This window comes from Dermacentor silvarum, chromosome 5, assembly GCF_013339745.2.
Source record: "Dermacentor silvarum isolate Dsil-2018 chromosome 5, BIME_Dsil_1.4, whole genome shotgun sequence".
Classification (NCBI taxonomy): Eukaryota; Metazoa; Arthropoda; class Arachnida; order Ixodida; family Ixodidae; genus Dermacentor; species Dermacentor silvarum.
In genome coordinates this window covers 66,592,968-66,617,007 of record NC_051158.1, presented here as the reverse complement: position 1 = coordinate 66,617,007, position 24,040 = coordinate 66,592,968, and the positions used below count along the sequence as shown (strand labels likewise).

The 24,040-nt window shown below is 45.4% G+C and overlaps 1 protein-coding gene across 1 annotated transcript; it reads left to right on the top strand.

Annotated features, from left to right (window-relative positions):
- The first annotated feature begins 1,051 nt into the window (after positions 1-1,051).
- Positions 1,052-23,718, top strand: LOC119453435 (cytochrome b-c1 complex subunit 2, mitochondrial-like). The gene is made up of 13 exons (XM_037715467.2): positions 1,052-1,189; positions 2,854-2,931; positions 4,393-4,542; positions 6,635-6,699; positions 9,647-9,703; positions 12,377-12,501; positions 14,523-14,620; positions 15,650-15,800; positions 18,123-18,325; positions 20,221-20,301; positions 22,346-22,419; positions 22,799-22,952; positions 23,545-23,718. Exons 1-13 carry the CDS (start codon positions 1,127-1,129, stop codon positions 23,629-23,631), a joined length of 1,386 nt encoding a protein of 461 aa, XP_037571395.1. The 5' UTR covers positions 1,052-1,126; the 3' UTR covers positions 23,632-23,718.
- Positions 23,719-24,040: the final 322 nt, after the last annotated feature.

Genomic DNA, 24,040 nt, shown 5'->3' with positions numbered 1-24,040 from the left:
CAGTTTCGGTTTGAGGGCGCTTTTTAGCACCATTTTTGCAGCGCCCCCTGGGCAACGCAAGAGCCCCTGGTGCGTCGGGGAACTAGAGCTTTCGCTAATGATGGAGCAGTGTCTGGCTTCTATCTTTTACAACTACAATGTGCCTCCTAAAGTTGTTAGTAGTAAATGTTAATGAAATTGCTTATTAGCAAGCTCAATGGTAACTTTAACCCTAAACCTTTAACAGCAGTGTATACCCCGTCCCGTATCTACACTGACCCACTTCGGTGTGAAAGAGGCTCGTTGAAGAGCGGCACATATGTACACATTGCCATATACTCGGTGAACTGATTAAGTTGGTCCAACGGATGGGTTCAAACCCTGTTCCCTCCACACAGCTGGCGATTACGCTGCCCATTTGACCATGGACTACCCAGCGACCCAGGTAGGCAGGAAAGCAGAGATATACATACATTACACACACACACACACACATACATGCTTACACACATACATACATAGTTTGCCCCCGGAAAGTGAGACAATAAAAACCTTGTACAAGATGTGCATATATCGTATATTAGCATTGTCACACCAAAATACAAAACCTATTAGACTAGTACAAATTTCTACACGATTCATACGTATGGAGTCTGTGTTAGGCTAGGACGCACCTTTAATAGAATTCTTGCTAGGACATGCCCTGCCTGTACCAAGAGCCTGCGCCATTGTATAGTTTAAGTTCCATAACGTGGCACACACACTGTGCGTGTGGCTCCTTCTTTTGTATGCCTCTTTTTGCGCCCCAAAATAATTTTTGGCACTTATTGAACGGCGCGCGCTTTACGAACCACGTGACTAGAAAGAGAGCTTGACCGTGACTTTTAAAATCAACTATATTTCGCCTAGTGAGTTGGGAAAAAAATGTAACTTAAGATGCTTTAAAAGCAAAAATTAGCACAAAGATTCAAAATTTTAACTTTTAGTTTTTGTATTGCTATTTAAAGAGGGCGCTTGCTGCCTTTCTACTTCTGAGTACCGTATTAGCCACCCTAACCGTACTTGAAGAAATCCAGACATTTTTATTATCTTTTTGTATTATATATTTTTTACTCTTTCTCTTTTCCTCTCTCTCTCTCTGCTCCCGATGTATGGTGGAATAGTCATGGCGGCGAAGATCGCACGGATCCCTGGCCTGAAGCTTCAAGCGGTAAAATCCTCGATGTTTTCTCGCGATTTTTTTTCCCTTCGACGCGTCCAGCCTGCGTGGACTCTCAACTCTATGACCGTACCAACGTTGGCCTGCTTGCCTCTGCGGCCCCGTTACCGGCGTGACCGGCTGTGTTCTTGAAGGTTAACGTTGGGGGTCACTTTCTGTCGAACTCTGGCGTGTCTGTGCGTCCACAAGTCATGCATTTCGTTCCTATGTAAAAGACGCCGGGATCTTCAGAGGCCCTGTGCAGTTCTCACTTCGCGCCCGCTTGTTTGTCGCGGAAGTCCTGATCGATTAGGGCGGTCGTGGTGCACGCCGTGTGTGACCGGCCCATTCTGCTGTCTTGTTAGCTCATAGGATTGCCGCCGATTTCCGTCGCATTTTGTGGTATCTGGTAGCCTGTGAGCATCCCGCCCTACTCGTAGCCAGTTGCGTTTATTTTATGTCCACCGAGCAATTCGCTCTTGCTGTTTACGAGTGTCGGATGGTGGGATACGTCCATTGCTCCGAATGGGTTTTCGGTTTAGTTCTTTCGCGTTTGGACTTATTCGCTACTATTTTGGCTGTATTTGGCTGTAGCCCAGTGCGAAGGCGTGACGCGACTTCGCTCTGAAATGCGTTTACGCAGTTCTGTCATCTGATTCAGCTCTCGTTTCGTTTCCTGCTGCCATGCGGTGGTTGGCTGACTTGAATCGTCGAGTTGAAGAGGAACTCTGTTTGCTGACACACTGCACCGCTGTTTCTGTAATTCACCGCATACGCGCCACTTGAATGCTATGCTCGAATTGTGTGTGACCTTGGGCAATTTGTTGAAAATAAGCTAATGGCAAGCCAAACCGGGGTTGGGGGGCAGGGTGTCGTTTCACTTTTCGCGCTGCATTTTTTGAAGTTTAGCAGATTGATTGCGTACTTCACCTTGTGTTGGAAACTTTCAGAAATCTGGCCAATGGCAGTGTGGCCTACAGCCACCTAATGGCACTGTGAGGCTCTACATAGTTTAGTGAAACACAGGGTGTCCCGGTATTGCGGTTAATGTCATTTCATTCTTCCTGTAGGTGCCCATGAACAGCACAGGGCCTGGGTAATGATGCACTTAACAAAAACAGAAGTACATAAGAAACACGGAGGAAAGCAAACACAGAGGTCATCAAAAATTATCCAAGAAGTAAAGTTGGCAGAGTGGAAGAGAGATCAACATCGACATGGATTACCTGCTGTGTTAAGACACGAGTAATACGACTTGTATTAGACTCGTTAATAATGATGGTATTGCACAAGCCCAGCCATGGTACAGAAAACACGAGTGCCACAGTTTAACTCTCACATAAAGCTATACTGTAATGTTACCTTTCAGTGTGATGTTGCTTAATCCATGAGTGAGTTTAGGATAATTTGAGTGCACTGTTATGACGACCAATGTGTGCTGTGAGAACACACCCAAACGCACTTTTCTTCTAAAGGCAGGCCAAGTGATAATGTTGAATTCTAAAGGAGGCAAAATGAAAACAGGAGTCATGAGCACTGTTTCACCGTTAGTCCTTCTATGCCACTCAAGTGATGCTTCAGTTTCAGGATGCCTTCAAGTTGTTTTAAGATCGAGTTACTTGGTTTGCCTCATGTGAAAGCCTGCTAACTGATGGCATTTTTCTCTTTGCACGCAGACCCGAGCCTTCGCGCTGCAGGCTGCCCCCAAGGCGTCGCAAGGCCAGGTTGAGTTCCTGCCCAAGCAAGATGTTGAGGTATGCTGCAATAGTTTTTGAAAAGATAGGAATCGTATTCTTGTTGTCTTGTTTGCACGTTAAGAGGAAGCTTTAGGCTGGGCCAACTCCAATTTCCCCATTAATACATGTCAAATGCAGAAATGCTCATGAGACAGTGGCTAAACCAGTTTGAATGAAATTAGTTTCATTTGAGAGAGGAAGTTAAGTTCTAGCAGCTTTGGGAATTATGTTGATTTAAAAAAGCTCATACTTTTTTTTTTTTTGAATTACTGAAAATCAATAGGTTAAAATATATATATATTGAAGCACCAAGCTTTCAAATTCGTAACTCAGTTTGATCACGAGTGCCGAGTTCGTCGCCTTGCGCTCACTGGAAACAAAATCTTCTGAACATATACGCGACGAAACTGACGGCATCAACATCGAGTCCTTTCTTTTTATGCTGACACTCCAAAGCAAACGCTTCTCTGCAACCACAGCGGCGGAGTCCACAGAGCCGTGGCAGCTGAAGACGCACTTCACATTCACTTCGGAAAGTTATTTTTTCAGCCGAATACAGCACAGCCATAGCCCGTTTCCTTGAGTCATCTGACATCCCAGGAACCACAGACGGAACACGTTAGAATCGCGATAATTCGCAATGACACCACTGCCATTCCAAGTTGCCGATGGGAGAAACTGGCGATCGGCACATACCAGTGCGAGGAGAAGAGCAGTGCGGCACGCTGGTTCGAGGCATCATTCCTCCTCGCTGATTGAACAGTCTATAGAGATGGAAAAAGGAAGTCTCTGGGCACCCGTTGTCCAGCCACAGAGAGAATTGTGCTAGAGCATGATCCACAGCTGTGGGAGGCAGACAGGAGCTGCTGCCGGGCACCTACAGATAAAACAGGTGCAAGCACACCCCCGGCCAAGTGCTCAGCCAATAAGGGACCTCAACGCTTGGGAAGGGCACCCACCTGATGGGAAATTGCCGGCATGGGACCGACAGGCATCCTTTTTGGGAGTTGCGCATGGTTTTGTTTGTCTTCATTCTTGCACAGCAAGCATAATGGTCTGTGTTAACCTCTCCCAAGAATCGCAACCCTGGAAAACCAGATGCCTGCCCAGAGGGCTTCTTGTACCTGTCTTATAAACCGGTGTGTGACCGGCGGTAGGGTTTGAACCACGCACATCGCAGCTGAGCCGGGGTTCCTATCTACTAAGCCATGGTTGCAGTAGCCCGGTGCTGCCGTCCAGTGTTCTCTCTCGTTATGCAATAAACATTCAGTCTACCTGCCGGGATCCCAATTCAGACCTAGACCTTTGGCTCTTGACTCATGCTACCCTTGAGACTCTGGTGCCTTTCATAACGGTACAAGCTCACTCGGTGCTCCATCCTAATGTGTATAATAATGTGTGTGTATATTATGCAGTGCAGTGCAGTTCTTTCTTTTTGCTTGCTAAGTTGCAGCTGCTTTTATGTTGATGGCATTCCAGACGACCACACTGCCCAACGGCCTGACAGTGACTGCCCTTGAGAACTACTCGCCCGTCACGCGGCTCGCCATTGTGGTCAAGGCTGGTGCCCGGTACGAAGACGGCAGCAACCTTGGCATCACCCACACTCTGCGCAATGCAGCTACACTGGTTAGTCTGTTTCGTGCAGCCTTTTTTTTTTTTTTTTTTTTCTTTTACACGCCAGCCACATGTGGGCTTATATGTGTTGAAGATATCTTTTTGAAGAGTCCTGGGGAGCAGTCATTTGCGTCTATGTACGGCAGGATTGTTTAGCCATGGAAATCTAGTACTTAAATCTAATTGCACTTTATGTCAGAAACTTTCTCGGGCTGCAATGAAAGCAGCAGTGATGCACAAGACATTAACGTGCTAAGAAAACGTTGGCACATTTCTGTAGAGGTCCATTGCTTAATTCAAGAACAAGTTTGGTTTAGGTGACTGTTTCCAGACTACAACCTGTGTGCTGTGAATGTCGGACCTGTACACATTAATATCGGTAGAGGTTTGATCTTGTTGGCTTGGCATGGGAGCATTTTCGTAGGCTAATAGTGCAACGCCATGCATCTTGGTGTACACCTCTGTGGCTCTGTGTTATAAATACTAAATTTACAATGTTTCACAGTGAGCTCACTATGCTAATTGGAGCCTCTGACATCATGTGCACGTGTCCTCCTCTTCAAACATGTGTTGTTGCTGTGAACTTGCCGTTCTCTTACGCAACAGCATGTGTACAAGGTGGCTTATCCAGCTCATAGAAGTCATGAAGCCAGCAGCCATAGTAGCAGGTGTGTCTCTCAAAGGGTGATAGTCTTCTCTGAAAGAATGTTAGCACGTACGTCTGGAGGAGAGGGCAAGTGCAGTTTAAGAGGAAGCTTTACCTCAGGGGCTCCTATGTAAAGGCATAATCAATCAATGAATCAATCATTCAATATTTTGTAGTTCTTTATAGATAATAACATCCTATTTTCATACAGGTAGGACTTCAGAACCCTTTCTAAAATAGAATGGAGAAATTGTTTTTCTTTGTAACTACTGCACTGATTTTGATGAGATTCATTGCACTTAAAAAAAAAAGTAATTGCTAACTGTAGGAAAATTTTATTCAGGATGCCAATTTTTCTCCCCTTTTCTTTTTCAGGAATAGGCTCGGAAAATCAGAAACCTTAAAAAAAAAGAACAATTAAGATTACAACACTGTAACTCTGTAATAAGTAACAGTATCTCAATTCTGTAAACTGGACCTGTTGAGACATCTAAAGCAGACGGAGTTGCTGTGTTATACACTGCTCTGAAATATACAACTAATTTGTGAGTACTAGGACTTTCGCGGAACCCTTGTAAACATATCAATTTCACCTAAACTGTAAACTCATGCATCACATTTGTCCATTTGAGATGCCCTAACAGATACTTTTTACGGAACTGTGATGTCTGTTTCTGGTGTGGAGTTATAGCTTTGTAAACTTCATGCTTAAATTTTTTTTTAAACTTGCTGATTTTCACCAATATTTTGTACAAAATCTCGAGGCCCTAAATCAGAATTCTGGTTCCTCCAGGCGGTAGAATTCAGCTTTGTCGCTTAAATGCAACAAATGTAATTGAAATCAATAGAGTAGTGGTGTAGCGCGAGAATTTCTGCATTTCGCATGTACAGCCTCCCGCATTTTAACTATATCGCGCGAGCACACTATGATATGGGCGTGCGCAGTACTGAAGGGAACAGTGTAGAGGATGACGCTTGCACTGAAAAGTGCTTTGGGCGCCTTTGCATACTTCAGCCTTTCTTTTTGATTGTAATCACTGTAAGGTGCTAAAATGGCGCATGGTCTACGCTTGCGCAGTATAGTTAAGGATGTGGGAGGCCGTACATGCATTTAAAAATAGGGCAATCGAAGTTGACCCAAAGGTAAAACCTCCTCTTCAGTAAGGTCAAGCATGCACAGCCATGAAAGTGCTGTTCATTCAGGTGCCAGCCACAGTCAAACCATGCAGCCATCTTGTCTCACGGCAGAGATGAAAAACTGCACGCTTCATAATGGAAGCATTTAGTGTTTGCAGGCGGGGACGTGCTTGTGTTAGTGTACGATTGGTCACCTTAAGTAACGAGGACGTAACCTTTCTCTCGTACTTAATTCGTGCCTACTAGCAGAACTGTTGTCCTTTCTTCTCCCGAAAGGTGAGAATGGAGAGTAATGTGTTCGCTCGTCTTTTTTTTTTCCAGGCCACCAGGAGCCACTCCAAGTTCGCCATCACCAAGAATATTGAATACCTTGGTGCTAACCTGACGTAAGTGCCCCATTCTCTGCAGTTGTCTCAATACGTACGCCGCAGTTTTGAAGGAAGGGCGAGACAGAATATCACGCATGCTGGTAGGAGCAGCAGAGAGATGAAGAGAGGGCACGCCAGGCTACACTTTCTCCACCTGAGAAGGGCTGCGGGTTAACTGAAAAAGCTATCGCTGACCTTGACGACCATTTTTGGTGACTTCTGCCGGAATTTGTTATTACTATTGCTAATTACTGAATAGTATCAAGGTGTGGGGAATGGGACCTGTGCTTGTTCAGGAGAAAGCTCTCACACAGAAGCTCTTAGGCCCAGTTTGACCCTCCCTGGCTATGCCCCTGTACAGAGGTGGTGTAGTTGTGACGCTCCTCCAGTTTGCAGATCAAAAACAACTGCACTGCGAAGTGTGCAGGGTGAGACCTCTCTGACCGCTCTACTTGTATAGGTTCTGCATCATTGCCTGCCAGGTATGAAGCTGAGTGCAGTCAGCGTCCAATTTTTCGGACTCCCTAGGAGCCGCGAAAATGTTTGATTTGAAAAAAATGATTGCATGCTTTTTTAACTGCCCACAAGGGCTCAAATTGCCGTAGGCAGGTTCGAAATAGCTCTAAAGGCCTGTCAGTACACATATTAGGCGTATTGGTGCTTGTACTGCGACAGGAGACTGCGAGCGCACGGCGGCGTGTATAATTAAGGAATACGTATACTGTGTCCCGTGACAGTGGCCCCTTTTCCATTCTGGCTATGCTTCACTGCAATACATTGCACATGCTTGACTGCGTTAACACCGCTGTATTGTGGCAAAACTGACTTTTGGGAACCAGCATAATGCAATGCTTGACCCTTGTCGTACCTTTTGCTTCGAAGCTGTCTGTGAGGGTGCAAAAGGTGGAGTTGGTGCCATTGCTGACAGCGGCGAATTCTTTTAATGAAAAACATGGCACCGAACAATAGGAAGCTTCGTAGCGAAGGTCGAAACAACTAGTCCTTATGTTACCACGGTGGCTTTGGCTGCGAGCGGATCGTGTGAGAGCGCTGGATAGCGAACGTCGAATCAGCTACGCCTAGCATTGCCATGGTGGGTATGTCTGCCAGACAGTCGGCATGTGAGAGCTGTAGTTCAGTGCTGCGAGATAATCAAAACGGCGGTGGCGTTGGCTTTGATTAACTCTTTCCGTACCGTGCCCATTGGGCACCGTTAGCCCTCTATCGATGGTTTGAAACGCCGCTTTTGCGACCTTTCGTGCCGCTTACAGACATACTGCGCTATCAGATGTGAAGGGGGAGAACTATATTTTAGTTTTCTAAGCAGTTCACTTTTTCCCACAAGGCAGTGATCTTTACACACGCTCTGAAATTTCGCGATCGTCAAAGGTAAACGAAAAAATGGCCGCCCGCTATCGATGGTTTGAAACTCCGCTTTCGAAACCTTCCGCGCTGCTCACGGACACAATGCACAATTGGACATGAAAGAGGAGAAACTATATTTTTGTTTTCTAAGCAGTTCGCTTGTTTCCCGCCAGGCGGTGATTTTTAAACGCGCTCCGAAGTTTCGCGATTGTCAAAGCAGAACGCAAGAATGGTCCGGCTCCGGAAATGGCGCACGCGTTTCGGGAGATTGCAGATATCGCGATTCCGCTACCTCTGCGGCTGATCTTATCGATACATCGAATAGCAGCGAGTCAGAGGGTGCTGACTTTTCGTCGGACAATTGTGTCTGAAAGCGACGACGACGCAAACCAGCCCGGAACATCGGCAGCCCGGCATGCCCAACTGTAGTGCTTGCAGTTAAATTTTTGTAGCAGAATACACCTGTTCTTCGGAGATAGTGCCTAATAGACGGCAATACATTTTGTATATCTCGTTATTTTTGTAACATTTTTTTCTTGGTAGATACAAGTGCGTCTTTACAAACTTTGTTCAATTTTATCGCACAATCTTGATATTAAAAATTTATATCTTTTTTATGACATGCATCTCGTTAATAAAACGTTTATGCGTGAAAAGTGCATTCAAATTGCTTTCTGTTTATGTATTACATTAAATGTTGAGTGCAGTAGTTCCTTCAGAAAAAAAAACATCTGCCGTAACATACAAGAAACACCTATTTTCCCCATGGTAGGGAAAGAGTTAATGCCGTTTCGAACCTGTGGTCACGGCAAAAAGTCCAAAAAAATTGGACAGCAAAGGATTTCAGCGTCTAAAATTTCAGACATCCTTATAATTATACGTGGCAGTGCCACGAAGGCATCTGCATTATTGGGCACCAGAAAAATCGGGTCGTTGACTGTATACCGTATACACTCAAGTAAGGGCCGTGCTAATGTAGGAGCCACACCCCCAACATGGCAGCCCCAAGGTAAAAAAAAAACAAAAGAAAGGCTTGTCTGCTCTTGGATTCTGAGTGCATGGCATGCGGTGTCTTTAGACATTGTTTTGAAGTCACAAACATAAGGGATGGCACGGTGGGTGACTGTATTCAAAAGTTTACTGTGAGCTGAGCCTGAACTACAGTGACAGTGGTAATGTTGAGGACTGGATGAGCACAAGGTGCTCTGCATGCATATGCGAACAAGCACATTATGAAGACGGTAGCACTTGCTCTTTTGGTAAAAAGGGTTCACAGGGATTACACATGGCTAAAAAAAGTTGGACCGAAATGGGCTTTCCCTGTGTAAGGCGTCAAGATTGTGAAGAAAAAAGTGCAGCTTTACACAAGTGCATACGGTAGTGTTGCAACGCAAGCCACATTGAGCTTGTGCTGAGTCTTGCCAGTGGAAGCGTTTGCTTCCATGCTGAATGAATGAACGAATGCTTTTTATTCGTCCCAGCGAGTTAGGGAATGGACAAAAAACGACGAAAGATTTTGCTGTAAAAAGTTGCACGTTCATGAAGACTTACTGTCTCCTGAGCCGATATTTAATGAATCCTGTTGTGCTTTTCTTGGTAGGGCTTGCACCACACGGGAGCACCTCATCTACCTGCTGGAATGCAACCGTGACGATGTGTGAGTCAGCGTGTTTTTCTTCCTGCAAATGAAGAGATCGTGCATCTCGCAAGCAAGCCTTTGAAGGCTTGCTCAGTATTTTTCTCTTCTCACTTGGGCTTTCTCTTCTCACCGAGAAGTGGGTGTTTACAAAACAGAAAAACAAATTGAGCGCCAGTGTTACGTAATGTAGCCCCGTCTGCATTTAGCAGGCTTTCTTGGTTTTTTAGTTCAAAACGTATTGTGGTTACAGTAAAACCTCGTTAATTCTGATTTGAAGGGACCAAAGAAAATGTCCTAATTACCCGAATTTTGCATTATCAAGGATATTCAAAAAACAATAAGCAAATGCTTACACATCAACACAATTTTATTTAGTGAATGAATGAGCAAAGCCTGTTGCCATTTTGCACAAAAGCAGTGCGGAAGCTGCGATTCTTGTCATCTCGTGACTCATTGGCTCTTGTAGCAGTGATTGAGGCCTCGTGACTTCCTTCGCAGCACGGCCGCAGCGCATGCCTTCATTTGCAAAATGCTTTGCGCTACCGCGTGCACATCTCGATTATATTTTCTCCAGTGAGCTGATCACCAACAGATCGTCTGTCCATTGTGATGTAGCATCCTCGACAGCTTTACAACGAATCAAAACTAAACCACTGTTTGCCCAACGCGGTGTTATGCGTGGCGGTATATGCAAGAGTAAAGGCAAAAATAGGCATAAAGCGTTCAGGTGTTGCTATCATTCACGTACGATTTCCGCTGATGACTATGGCGATGCGGACTCCACCGCTTCATTTTAATTGTACGCTAGCGCCATTTTTGCTCCTCTGTCTCGCACATTTGCGGCGATCCTCACTGCTGAGCTCTAAAAGTTGTCCGAATTAACCGATGTGCGTCCAAATACGTTTGAGTTAACGGGAGCTCAATTGCATTGAACAATGCATACGCCTGCCGGGACCAGAGGACAAGTCCGAATTATCTGATTTTCCGAATTAACGAGGGTCGAATTAATGAGGTTTTACTGTACTAGCCTTTGCGGTATTGAATTTCTTAAGACAAACACACTCTAGCGCTTTAACTTGAGATTAGTGGGATTAGACTTTGCCTTGTTGATGCTGAGTTCCCTGCATAGTGCATACGCACATCATAACACTGTTTAAAGCGAAAATAATAAGGGGAACCTAGGGGGCTCGATATTTTGTTAGTGACTACAATTTCAGGCCAACAGACAATGACGCCAGGGAAACCATAGGCATATTAACTATTTCATTTTATTGAGATGCGGAAATAATTAAAGGGAAATGAGTGTGGACGGGGGGTGAAAAGACAGTTTGCCATTGCTGGGGGAGCCGAACCCACATTTCCCACATTATGTGCGTGTTGCTCTGCCAGTTGAGCTACTGCGGCGGCTGTCCCCACATCCACTTTCTCGGGTGTTTGCGCATGTGTACTAGATGTAGCTGTTTGCCAGTGACAGTCACAGCCATGGTGGAGGAGTTGGACCAACTTTTCAACTGCAAGCATCACAGAGCTTTGCAGCAGGCAACTGGTCCATAAACGCTGGTATTCTATGTCACAAGATCAAGAGTGCTAAATTCGTGGCCCTCGCTTTGCAATGAGTAAGAGGAAAATAGGGATATAAGTGGTTAAATTTTAGTTTTTTACAACCACATAAAGGCATTTGCAACTCTGCATGCTTTAATATTAGTTTGTCAGTTGGATGGCAAAAGAGACAAGCAACCTGCAGTCTTTAAAGTGTAGGCTCCATGGTAGTTTGTCAGTTAACTGTGAGGGAAATTGTTTAGATGGTGGATAGCAACAAAGATTCTGTGAATGTCACTTTAAAGAGGATTTGGGTACGCAGAGGGTACCTGCTAAGTTTGTACCCAGGATTTTGACAGGAATTTGAAAGCCTTATAACTGCACCAGGATAATGCCCCCTTTCATGCGGCTTACGTGAATGATTTTTTTTTCAGTACAGCAAACTATTTGGTAGTTCAACAAGCTCCTTACTCCCCAGACATGGCCCCGTACAATTTTTGGCTGTTACCAAAAATTTAAAAGCACTTATCCATTGAAGAAAACAGCGCTAAAAACACGGACGAGAAAGGAAGACAGGACCAGCACTCGTCCTGTCTTCCTTTCTCGTCCGTGTTTTTAGCGCTGTTTTCTTCAATGGAGTCATACCAACGAGCTTGCATTCAAACCCTTTTAACTTGAAAGGCACGCACTGTAAAGCCCAAGAAAACATCAAGTGCAACGCTTTGACTGCCTTAACAGTACTTCCCGAGAATGGGTTATTGGACTTTCTTGAAGTGGATGGGCAGTGGGACTCTGTGTGAGGAAGCAAGTGGGAACTACTTTGAAGGTGACTACGATGACAAACACACCAGGTAACTTTTTTTTTCTTTTGTACTGGAAACGTGGTTGGATACTTTTCAGGCAGACCTCATATACAGTGACGCTAATGTTACATGAGAACTTGAATAGTACGCTGGAGTATGACGGCACGTGACCACCCCTTTTCAAAGGGGAATCCACTCACAATCATCATCATCATTACGTAGTCAAGGACGGCGTGCCGCGTAGAGGAACGTTTCAGAATACGAGGGAAAGTCCCCCGAGTCATTGTTTCTCTGCCGTGTTGAACTGTGACGAGCCTGCTTTTTCCTCGTTCTCCCTGCATCCACACAGCCACCTGGCACTCAAGTTTGCCGAGGAGGTGGCCTTCCAGCCGGCCTTCAAGCACTGGGAAGTGGACGATGTTGCGCCCCACCTTCACAGGGAGCTGGCCCTCTTCCGGCAGAACCGGGAGGCTGGTCAGTCCTCCTTCCTCTGGCACAACTGGCTGCTTCTTTCGGTGTATGCAGAGTGTTGTATAAATAGGGAGCGCCAGGTACAGTACGTGACTCTAGCGGGTAAACCACTGGCTGAATTCCACTCAGATTTCGCACAGGTTCAGTTTAATACCACGTTTGGCAATAACAGCGCCGCCTGTTGCCACTGTATAGTGTACGCGGTGATCTTGTGCTCATCTCTCTTTATCTCTCTCACCTTTCAGTCTCTCTTTTTATCCCCTTACCCCTTGTTCCTGTGCAGGGTAACCAACCAGAACTACCTCTGGTTAACCTACCTGCATTTCTGTGAATCCATTCTGTGAACCCATTCTGTGAATCCATTCTGTGCATCCATTCTCTCTTTCATGAACATTATTTGCCTGCCATGTTCAGAGTAAAGGTGAAGTTCGAGTTCATGCTGTCTGCGGCAACACCTACCCCAAAATTTTAAATATTTTGCTGCAAGCGAACGATGGTGCGGTCTGTCACTGCTACGGTGGAAGGTGCATTCTGCCATGGCATTGACAGATGGCGCTACCATTTTATTACAGCAAAATCGCCATATTTTGTGTGTTGTTGCTGCAGACAACATGCAGTGAGGCTTTATCGGGGACGAAACAGGCAAGCAATGCTCACAAGCATGGTATTAAACTGAACCCACTGCAAAATGCTACCTTTTTGTATTTTGAGCTGTAATCGGCCCATGGTTTAGCTAGAAGCAGTAATGTATGCCTGGTGCTTCTCAGTTATGCAGTACTCGGTAATTGCAAACGATTGTCTGGCTATGAATGCGAAAGTGTGTAGATGGACCCTCTGCACATACATTGCCATGCTAGGTAGCGTACTTACCGATTCCTAACGTACACCCAGTTTTTGTGGGTTCAAAGTAAAATAATGTGCACTCGATTTTTTTGCAAGAAAAAAGAAAGTATCCTGCCTCGAAAGTTTTGTAATCTGAAAAAGATTCAACCTGAACAATTTATCTCCACAGAATGAAAATATATTCACATTGGCTCTGGCACAGCTTTTTGTTGCCATTCATGGACCACAGCCTGTCATCCTCCGTGCACTCGTGATGTTTCATATTCTGCATCTCACGGACGACTCTACAAACCACAGTGAATGGGATGGTGGCCTATGCCTCGACTAGCCACTTGTCCTGCAAAGCACACAAGTCTCCAAAACACCAAAAACATGTAAAAAGCATGTGCCTCAGTAATAAATTCTGCCTACATGAGAGCTTGTTCTATTACCATCTTGTGATGACAGTGGTGCTCGACTTGACAGTGGGCCGTGGGCTGCTTCCAATGCCGCAGACATGACTTTGGTTTCATACCCAGTAACCATGTGCAGACAATTTTCAGGCTCATTGTTTTGGGCAAAGGTGCACCTTACAATCGGGTAAATCTGGCTGATCTCCCTTGGCTTGTTTACCTTCTGAAAGGCAGCCACAATTTAACCTGCATAAACATACACACACAAGTTGTTTTTTCCTGTTTACAGCAGCCATTGATTACTGAAGTTTGTCAAAGCTCTCTGAGATGACCTGAACAAGGGACCAGCACAGAATGCATGGTCAGTGGAGAAATGTGGACACCATCTTGCATTAGAAAGGTGCTCTTAAAGAAGCGATGATACCACACGTGAAAATGCCCCAAAGAGCAAACCAGAAAAATATAGTGACTATATAGTGAAAATATGGTGAAAAATATAGTTCATACCTACTCACGGATATTACATACCATAGTAAATATATTGGGACGCTATTTATCACACTAGAAAATGTGCTTGAAGTCGCGATACTGTTTCCAGCCGCCACATGTGTGCTTTGGCTTTGTAGTTTTGCCATCATAGCCAGAAAAAAAAGCTTCCTGTGGCTTGTCTGTAAAAAAAAAGGATGGGGGTTCTTGTGGCTGTGTCCAGTGAAATGAGAAGTATATTCGCTAGGGTTGCCGAGGTTGCGGCTGGTTGCTGAGTGATCGCCTTTACCTGGTCTTCTGCAGTTCTCATGGAGGCTCTGCATGCGGCTGCCTTCCGCGGCGGGCTTGCCAACTCCCTGTACATCAACGACTTCCTGGTTGGACGCTACTGCCACGAAAAGGCGAGTGGCGATCAGTGTCTCTTGCACGCCGTCTCTTCGCCTAGTGCATTTCCCTTGTGTGAGCAAAATACCTGAAGTCTGTTGCTTGTAGGGTGCTTCTGGGCTGCCTGGTGGCCTGCTTTTCGCGGTTATAGGGTTAAATGTTAGCAGGATTCTGTATTCAGTGGCAACCTAGTAAGTACAAGCTTGCGGTGTCCATAATACTGCACAGCATCCGCCGTACTATTTATACATGTTGTGCAGTATTCTTGAGAAGGCGCAATTTGATTAGACAAGGCTCGCTTGCTCTAGTATCATCGACAACGTTCAATAAATTTCGGAATACATAAAGACACATCTAGTGCCGAGCGATAACTGGGTAACACTAATGATGCAGTGAAAAATGGTCACCGGGCTAAAAGAAAACAAGGTACACGTGATATATGCATTGGCATAGCAACTTGCTTGTGGTAGCAAAGCAGAATCTTAAGTGAAATGCAGGCAATATATTTGCGAGGCGTTGTACAACTTCATAACACTGTGGTAAAGTTTCGAGTGCACATCAAGTATTGCATGGCCTCCAAGATTGTGGCATTCCTCTGTCGCAGACTACAGAAGCTTAAATACTTGCGCAAGGGCGAGTCTATTATAGTGCATTTAGCTTTGAGCATCAAAGGCATGTATAAGTCGAGGGCCAACTTCTAAACACCCGTAGGTTTCGCATTACTGGGCTTAGACAGTACAAAATGCACGAGGCCACAAGTTCAGTCTTGACCATGACGGCCACATTCCGAAGGAGGCAGTACGCTAAATCTTCTTTGTGTGAAGATTTAGGTGCATTTTTAAACAAGCCCAGATGGTCAAAATAATCCAAAGTCCCCCCCCTCAACCCTCCCTCGCATTACAATGTCTCTCGTTGCCCATGTATTACTTTGGGATGCTAAACCGCCCTGATTTTTTTATGTTACGATACAGTGGACGTAGAACGAAATGTGCGATGTCTTTGGCACCACCTATGCTGAATCATTGTATGCTCACATGTCTATGCAGCTGGCCCAGTTTGTGAAGAATCACGTGAGTGCGCCCCGTGCCGTGGTGTCTGTGGTCGGCGCCGAATGCAAACGGGTGGCAGATGCCCTCAAGGGCCTCGAGCTGTCCACCAAACCTGGGGCCGAGTTCCTGCCCTGCAAGTTTGGCGCAGGTGTGTACGGACGATTTCATTCGAAGAAGCGTTGGGAGTGCCGTCGTCTTGGGCGGGTAGCACAAAGCATTCTCTAGCCGTAGTGATCACTGAGTGGCGCTACAGCTTACTTGTAGACGTTTTGAATTAGCCACCAAGCAGCTTTGACATTCCACTGGGCACGCAAACTCGACGTCACCTTGCAAAAAAAAAAAAAAAACAATAATAATGTACAGAAATGCATGCATTACATAGCCCAAGATGGTGGTGCCAGGGAGCAAAACTAAAATTATAGTACCTCTCTTTTTTTTTAGTTCGAACAAACATTTTAAAAATTACTCGTGTCAGATAGCGCAATTTGGTGTGTTCAGGTTGATTACCTTAAGAAGGCAGATGTTACTTGCATGACAGACCTGTGGCTAATAAAAAAAAAATAATTAATTCACTTTAATTATTCATTCTCATTAAGGTACATGCTGCAATAGGAGATATGCAATATACGGGAAGTAGGCTCTTGCACACTATTAGGTTGCCTTACACAAGATGGCCGACCTCCTGCTCATGGCACCATTAAAGGAGTACCAGCATGAGACCATTAATTTTTCTGTGTTAAATGAAGGTCCTAGACTTCTAAACTCTAGAAAAAAATGCTGGGAAGCCTCGGAACGCACTAAATAATTTAATGCGATAGCTTTTCTACATCCAGTTTCAGTTTCATTTCTACTTTGTCGTGACATCGTGACACAGAAGGTGGTCACATGGGAGCAGGACATTTTGAGGTTTTGACGCTCGGTCTGGCTCGCTCGGTCACCTCCTATGCTGCTACTTATTGTGAGGGCCGAATTGTAGATGACGATGTAGCGATAAAGGGAGTTTCGCAGCCGTTTTCGGGCGTTGGCATGCTCGCTGTGAATCACCAGTGCTACCTGCGTCGGAGTCCCGAATTTTAATTTTTAGTTGTAATTATCAACGATCAAAAAAGTAAACGTTACCTCGTGTACACCATACATGAATAGACACATTTTCTCTGTGCAGCTTTTTTGGTCAGTAATCCGTAATTTTCCTATCTCATGTCCCGTTTTCCTGGCTCCACGTTTGGAGGTCAGCTAGGAGGTTGTGCAGCTGCAGCAGTAAAGAGCTGCCAACAACGCAAGCTGTGCAAGCACCCCAAAGTGGCGAGATCCCCGAAGCATTCTCACTGACCAGGGCATCGGTGCAAACGTGCAGGCAGCATCAGTGATACGATTGTCACTAAGAACAGCCAGCAAATACACCCCTAGTACCGTATTTATTCGAATATAAGGCGACGTTTTTTCATAGAATTTTTAGCCTCGAAGTCACCCCCGCTTTATAAGTGGATTTTGCGTTTAGGTGTGGCTTCACGGCAGTGCGTGCCGTGATGCCGTGAAGCCACACCTAAAGGCAGCATTCGCATATCCTCCTGAGACCCGAACTATGGGATATACTAATCGCTCTTCAAGGTGGTTTTTATTGTCTACTGTTATGTTATAAACTTGAAAACCAATTTCTTAAATTTTAATGCCACGGTTAGATGCCAAAAACTTCGTCTCCATGTGCATAAGCATCTCCTCATGTTTGCTATGGTGAAAACTGCATTTCATTGCTTAAGCGCAGAGATGAAGATGGAGCTACGTGTAGTACATGGCTATGTTGCTGGCGCGTCTGGTATTTTCACGCAATCTCAGTGACTTCAAGAAAACATACCTGAAGGTTGCTTTCGGCTGTCTGGGACGAAACAGAGGTCTAGATCAATTAAGTGTCAAATTCCTCGAAAGAGGATGACAAGAATATAAATAAACCACTTCTTTACAGTTACACGTGCACCGTACTTTATACCCAGATTGAATATTTCGCGTAATCACTTCCGAGTGAATTTATAAAAAATGTAGAAGGCAATATTACAAGGGGTCTCAGGTGGATGTAACTGGCACTCCGCGTGTTGAAGCTCCCTCCCCCCCCCCCCCCCTGTTTCATTTTCGCCATTTTGCATTTTGGCTGTGGTAATAATTAAATATTCCAGGTGATCCCCGGCAAATCTCGATAATCCGTCGGCTTTTCTGTATCGCCTTATATTGGTGTGTGCATACTCAAGTTTCTTTCTTGGGTTCCCTCAATTGCACCCTCACCTTACAATCATGACCGCCTCATAATCGGATAAATACGGCACTTAAGTGTGTGAGGACATCCTTATACTGTTTCACCATCTTTGACGTATCAGTTGCTCCGAATGGCATACACATCTGCGAAGGATTCCTTAGGTGTGAAACTGTCTAACTTCCAAATGTGGATACGGTGCGACCTACTGTGTGTATGCGTGTGCAGGCGAATCCCGCCTGGAGTGTGCGGGCCAGTTTGTGGATGCGGCGGTGGTGGTGGAAGGTGCGGGTGTGCGCAACCCCAAGGAGTGCTTCGCCCTGGGGGTCTTCGCGCACCTGCTGGGCACGGGGCCCCGGCTGCCGTACAGCGAAAGCCTGGCCACCAAGTTGGGCGAGGCGGCAGCCAAGGCCACCCAGAAGCCGTTCGCCGTAAGTGCATGTTGCTGACGCATGCACCCTTTATGCATTTACTGTGCCGTCAGTGTTTGCAACCTTGTGTTCTGCGGACATTTATAGACGGTAGAATTGACAGTTGGGCAAATTGGCATTGCTCAATCTTAAAGGTTAACAAGTAAATTAGCGCAATAAAAGACAAAGACACGAGAGAGATAAGGACAAGCGCTTTGAGGATACACAGAAAAAGAAGGGCCCAGTGTACGAGAAATGTATTCTAGAAGAATTGATTGTTGGGCTAGTTGGTTTTGCATAGCTGAACAGCGCAAAAATAAAGGCACGTGCAGAGGGGCAACACAAAAAGGTACCGACTGTCAACTGAAATTTTCATTCGAGAGAAGAGAATGTAGAATCTGATTATATCTACGCAGGGGATCATTGAGGTATATTACATACAGGGTGGCTTTTGTTTAGACCACACAGATTTCTTATAAAAAGGCTATGAGCGTAGTGATCATGGCACTTTTGCAGATAAGTTCCAAAGCGAGGTGGACATACTTTGCGGCTAATAATGTATCAGAAGGGTAATTTACAAAAATTTAGTCTGTGCTCTCTTGTGTCACCCCTCTGCACACCCAGTGCTTTTTTTTTTTTTTTTTTTCGATGTTCCAAAGTTGAACGTTTAGGCCAGCTGGTCTTGCTGTGAACTCTCTTTGGTCTAGCACAAGGTGCACTGGCAGCATCAGATTGTTACATGAGCATTGTAGCCAGCGCGGTGGGCCCATTGTTATCACACATATACACTATGCGTGTGGTGTGTTTTTGGATTATCGAGATTACCACCGGCAGTTCCAAAACGCAGAATTATGAGGAAAATGGTAAAAAATAGTTTGTTATACATTATTCTGCTTAGTGCAACGAGCAGCACCCCTTATTTAAAAGCACTTATGTAAATCAAACTGAAAAATGTGTAGCAGACCTAAACACAGTTTCCAAAGAAGACATTTTTTTAAATATCTAGTCCTTGGAGCTGTGAACCCCCTATGAGCATTCAAGCATATTGGTTTTGGAATATCGGTACCCATTAGAACATAGGAACATCATTTCTATGTAAATCTGTGGTGGAGTAGTTGCAGTGATAGTTGTGGCATCCTGTTGGACTGTCTCGTATGCTTACGCTTCTTGGAGCAAAGATGTGGTGACCTCACTGGTGGCCTTGTGATGACCTTGGGGATTAATCTGTGCACTTCGTGACAACCACTGCAGTTGCTCAGTAGGTCTGACATCCTTCTGCTGCTAAGTGCAAGGTTACAGGTTCAACTCCTAGCTGCAGCAGTGCACATAAGAGAACCTTAGATGGTCGAAATTAGTCCACACCACTCAACTACAGTGTCTTTCTTATAGGCCACTTTCTTATAGGCAAGAAGCGGGACTTAAAGCCCCAGCAAAAACGTTTGTTTTAGTCGTCCTACTATATGCTGGCTTCTAGCCCCACATGCTCTTGCACACAAGAACCTACGCTACAGGAGGCACTTCTTGTTCCATGTAAAGGCAGTAATCAGCTTGAATCAACATCACTATGCACCTTTGGGACATTAAAATTTGCCCCCAATGATTTATTGTTATGTTGCACAAGCTGGAATCAGCTAGCGCAAGACAGGGGTAATTGGAGATCACAGGGAGAGGCCTTCGTCCTGCAGTGGACATAAATATAGGCTGATGATGATGATGACAACACCTATTACACCATTTGAAGCAAAAGTGCTTGGTAATGCCGGAGTTTGAACCCAGTGCCTCGCATGTTTCAGTTGCTACGCCAGCACTGCAGTTTTAAGCTTTTACTGGACTTTTCCTCGAAAGACCTAGGTAGTGGGCCTGTTTGAAGGAAGCATTCGGCAGTTCCCAGTTGATGCCCTGGGTTGTGTTTGCAGGCAAAGGCACTGAACATCAACTACACAGACACAGGACTCTTTGGTGTTGCCCTGGCCGGCCACCCAGATGACATGGATCAGGTGAGACCTTGTCATTGAAGTAGACCAAAATAGAGTAGAGCACTCAGAATGGTAAGGGGCAAACATTCTGCAGTTCATTGTACAGTTAGTCTGAATTGATGGCCATAAGCAGAGGCGTGGCAGTACTGAGCAGACAGTGTGTTAACATTTGACAAGCGCTGCAATTGTCTTCCTTCACTAGTAGACTTCAAGTGCAAAAGAAAAACCAGAGACGATAGTACGAACACAGATGAGCATTACCCTTGCGATCGTCCGTGTCTGTCCTTTCATCCCTGTATCTTCTTTGCGCTTCAAGTCAGCTAGTGATGGAATACAAACTAGCCTGTTCCCAAGTCTCAATTAATTTGTCTTCTTTGATGGGTACGACATGATGGGCCCGAGCATTTGAAATTTTGTCCTCCGTATGCAAGTCGATGCAGCCTCGTAAATAAAATCATGGGTGAAATCAAGCGGTCACCAAGTTGATGTACTTGCAACAGCTAGACTAATGCGTTTTGGCATCTTGTCCTTTAAAATGCTCGAAACAAATTAGCTGAAGCACATACCTCTTCATTACATTAGCTGAAACACATACCTCAGCTACATACCTCAGCGACATACATTAGCTGAAACACATACCTCTTTGTGTTTGTGTTGCATAAAAACATTTGGTGACAGCACATTTTCGCAAGAGTAATGTGACTGTACAGTCGAATCTCCTTATAACGAAGTCGCATCCAACACAAAAGTACCTTAATTATATCCAATATTCATTATAATAGTAGACCCTCATTCATAGGTTTAAAAAAAACACACACACACATGCAAGAAGAAGCATACTAACCGGGAAAACGTACAATCCGAAGTCCCGAAAAAATTTGACAGACTCAACTGCAGTTGGCGACGCTGGAATACAATGCTGCCAGAGCAAAACATGACGCTCATTTCGTGCCGTCTGCAGCAGGGAATGGCAGCACATTTTGAATATCGCCTATTAAAAGCGTGCAGTACGTGCACTTCTAACGGCACTACGCCCCACGTGCTGTGGAACAGATAGGTGAAGGTGCTTATGTAATAGGGTTGGTGGCGATGGCTGTGAATGCGGAATGCGACAACTTGCGAGATTTCCTTGTACAATAGGAAACTGAGTGCGTGCCGACGTTTTCACGTGACTATGGCCAGGCCAGAACTGCAGGGAAGCTGCTGCAGTGAAGGCTACTGTTCTCGATCGCATGCACCTCGCACCTTCTCTGCAGGAGATTTAGCGGCCGGAAAACATATCATACGATCACAGGTTGCCGATGTACCAAACATTAGTGCCAAAAGGTTGTGTTTTCCAGGAATGTATGAACCGGTAAAGCAGAAGCGTAACTGCATTGGGTCATTTGTTGTGTACTTGATTGCGAACGTTCACGCCGAGATCGTATCAACAAGGTTTCATAGCAGTATAGTATAGTTTTATAGCAGTACCAGCAGTATTCATTACATGCTGATACTGGTGTTAAACGTTACAGATATAATTCATTATGTCCAATTAATTCATTTTACTTGTGTTCATTATATAAAGCCTCAACTGTACATACTTCACAAAATGCGAGTACTATTGGGTATGGTTATTCAGTGACGCATAGCATTCTTTGATGGGCCATTCTAAAAGGCAACAAGGGCTGTTTCTCACAGAAGCAACACAGGAAATGCTGAGTGATCGCATTAACTGGCTAGTGCCAGTAAGAGTGACAAACATTTAGCTAAACACTCTGGCAGGGGCTATTGTCAGTTTTTGTCTGATAGCTTTTGACACTTTGGGAATCTGCTGGGCAACTTGCTTAGATTTGCTGCCTAACATATCTGGTAGCCTTGGTCTACACGAGCCTGTATTGTGCATTTTTTTTTTTTTTTTTTAGGTTAGTAAGCAGGTTTGCACAGTCAGCCTGCGCTGACTTGTGTGTGATTGGTTGTGACTGGTTGTACAGGTTCGGTCTCTGTGAACATGTGTGACAGCTGGCTGTGTGACTACTGTAGTGAAGCATCTTTTTTGCCCATGGCTCTCTTACTGTCTTTGCAGCTGACCAAGGCAGTGTTGAGTCAGGTGCGGACTGTTGCTCAAAAAGTCGCCGACAAGGACGTCCAGGATGCCAAGTGGGTACCCTTTCCCCAGCTGACTTTCAATTCACTTCGCGGTGTGGCCAACGTCAGTGACGAAGTACCACGTCAGAAATTCTTCCATCACTGTCTGGGATCTTTTCAATCATTTCTGGACCATTACGATTCCTGGAGGAATATGCATTGCAATTAGTGTCACGACTTATGTTGAAATCTGTTACGATTAGCATCACAATTACTTTAAGCATCTGCATTACGATTGTTGTAATAAGTGGCGTCAACGTAATTAGACTGAAACCTATTTATTTGGAAGAACAAACTGTGCTTGTGAACAACTGCTGTAAAAGGAGAAATCTTATCATTTGTTTGAACTGATAACATCTTCTGACTGGACTTTTGGCACCCGTGTGTGCAGGCAGAAGATGAAGGCGGCAGTGCAGTACGGCCGGCAGCACCTATCAGACCTGGCACTTGAGATGGGCGTGCACGTGTCGCGTACCGGGCAGCCCTGGCGCCATGACGAGCTCCTGCAGGCCATCGATGCCGTTACCACCCAGGACGTTGCCACGGTCAGTATTTTGTGCAAGAGGAGGGGCCGTTGCAACTCTTGCGAGGATTAAAAAACTTTTAGCGGCATGCGAAACTCTAGCCTTACAGATAGTAAACACCCACCTCTGCGATGCTTTCTTGACTTTAGATAACTTGCTGCTGGTGGGAGCTGAACCCACACTTTCCACTTTACGCGTGCGATGCTCTGCCATTTGAGCTACAGCAGCAGCTATCTCACTGTCCGCTTTCTTGGGTATTTGTGTGTGCGTAATAAATTTGGCCCTGGGAGTATGGCAAGCGCTCATCAGGCGTAGCGATGGATGTGGCAGATCCTATTAACAACAGGTGTCACATAGTATGTGACCAATAAACTGTCATATCCTACCTGAAGGCGTCAGTGCTGCCAGAGTCGTCACCCTCGATATGCAGTGAACAAGATGGGGAACCAGGGGGCTTGATTTTCGTTAATCGCAACATGCATGCGTTTCTTTTGACAAGGGCTGTAGTTTCCTGTCTAAGCAGTTTTCGAAGCTCTGGGCGTATTAGTAGTGTTAGTGATGGAGGCAAACCGTGTTCGCTAACTAACTCCCCGTTGTCATGTCCCTTTCCCAGGTGGCAGCCCGGGTGTCAAAGGGCAAGCCAGCCATCGCTGCCGTGGGACGCCTGCATAAGACTCCTCACGTCGACGAGCTCGTCTAGGAGGGTGCCGTAGTTGCAATTGCTGCTGCCTGGACACATAGGTGGTTGCGCAGCTAGGAAGTGCTGTTAATAAATCATTTTCCCGTCAACACCTGTGAGTCTACTCTTTGTCTCTGGCACTAGAGACAGGGAAGGCATTTGAAGGCACTGGCCGCAGGACCAGCGCAATGTTGCGGGCAACATGACACCATTCCTCCAACATCTCGCACTGAGAGGTTTAAAGGGTTCCAAACCACCTCTCGGGCTTGGAAAAAAAATGTAGTCCCTGGATAGCGTACGCTGCTTTGAATTCTTGGCCAAATTTTGCAGTTGTGCGTGGCCCATGAAGCTCTCAAGCAGAGCGCAAAGCCACCTCTCTCTCAAATGCTCTTTTCAAACAAAGCCTTTATCTCATGCTTTTTAAAGCTGC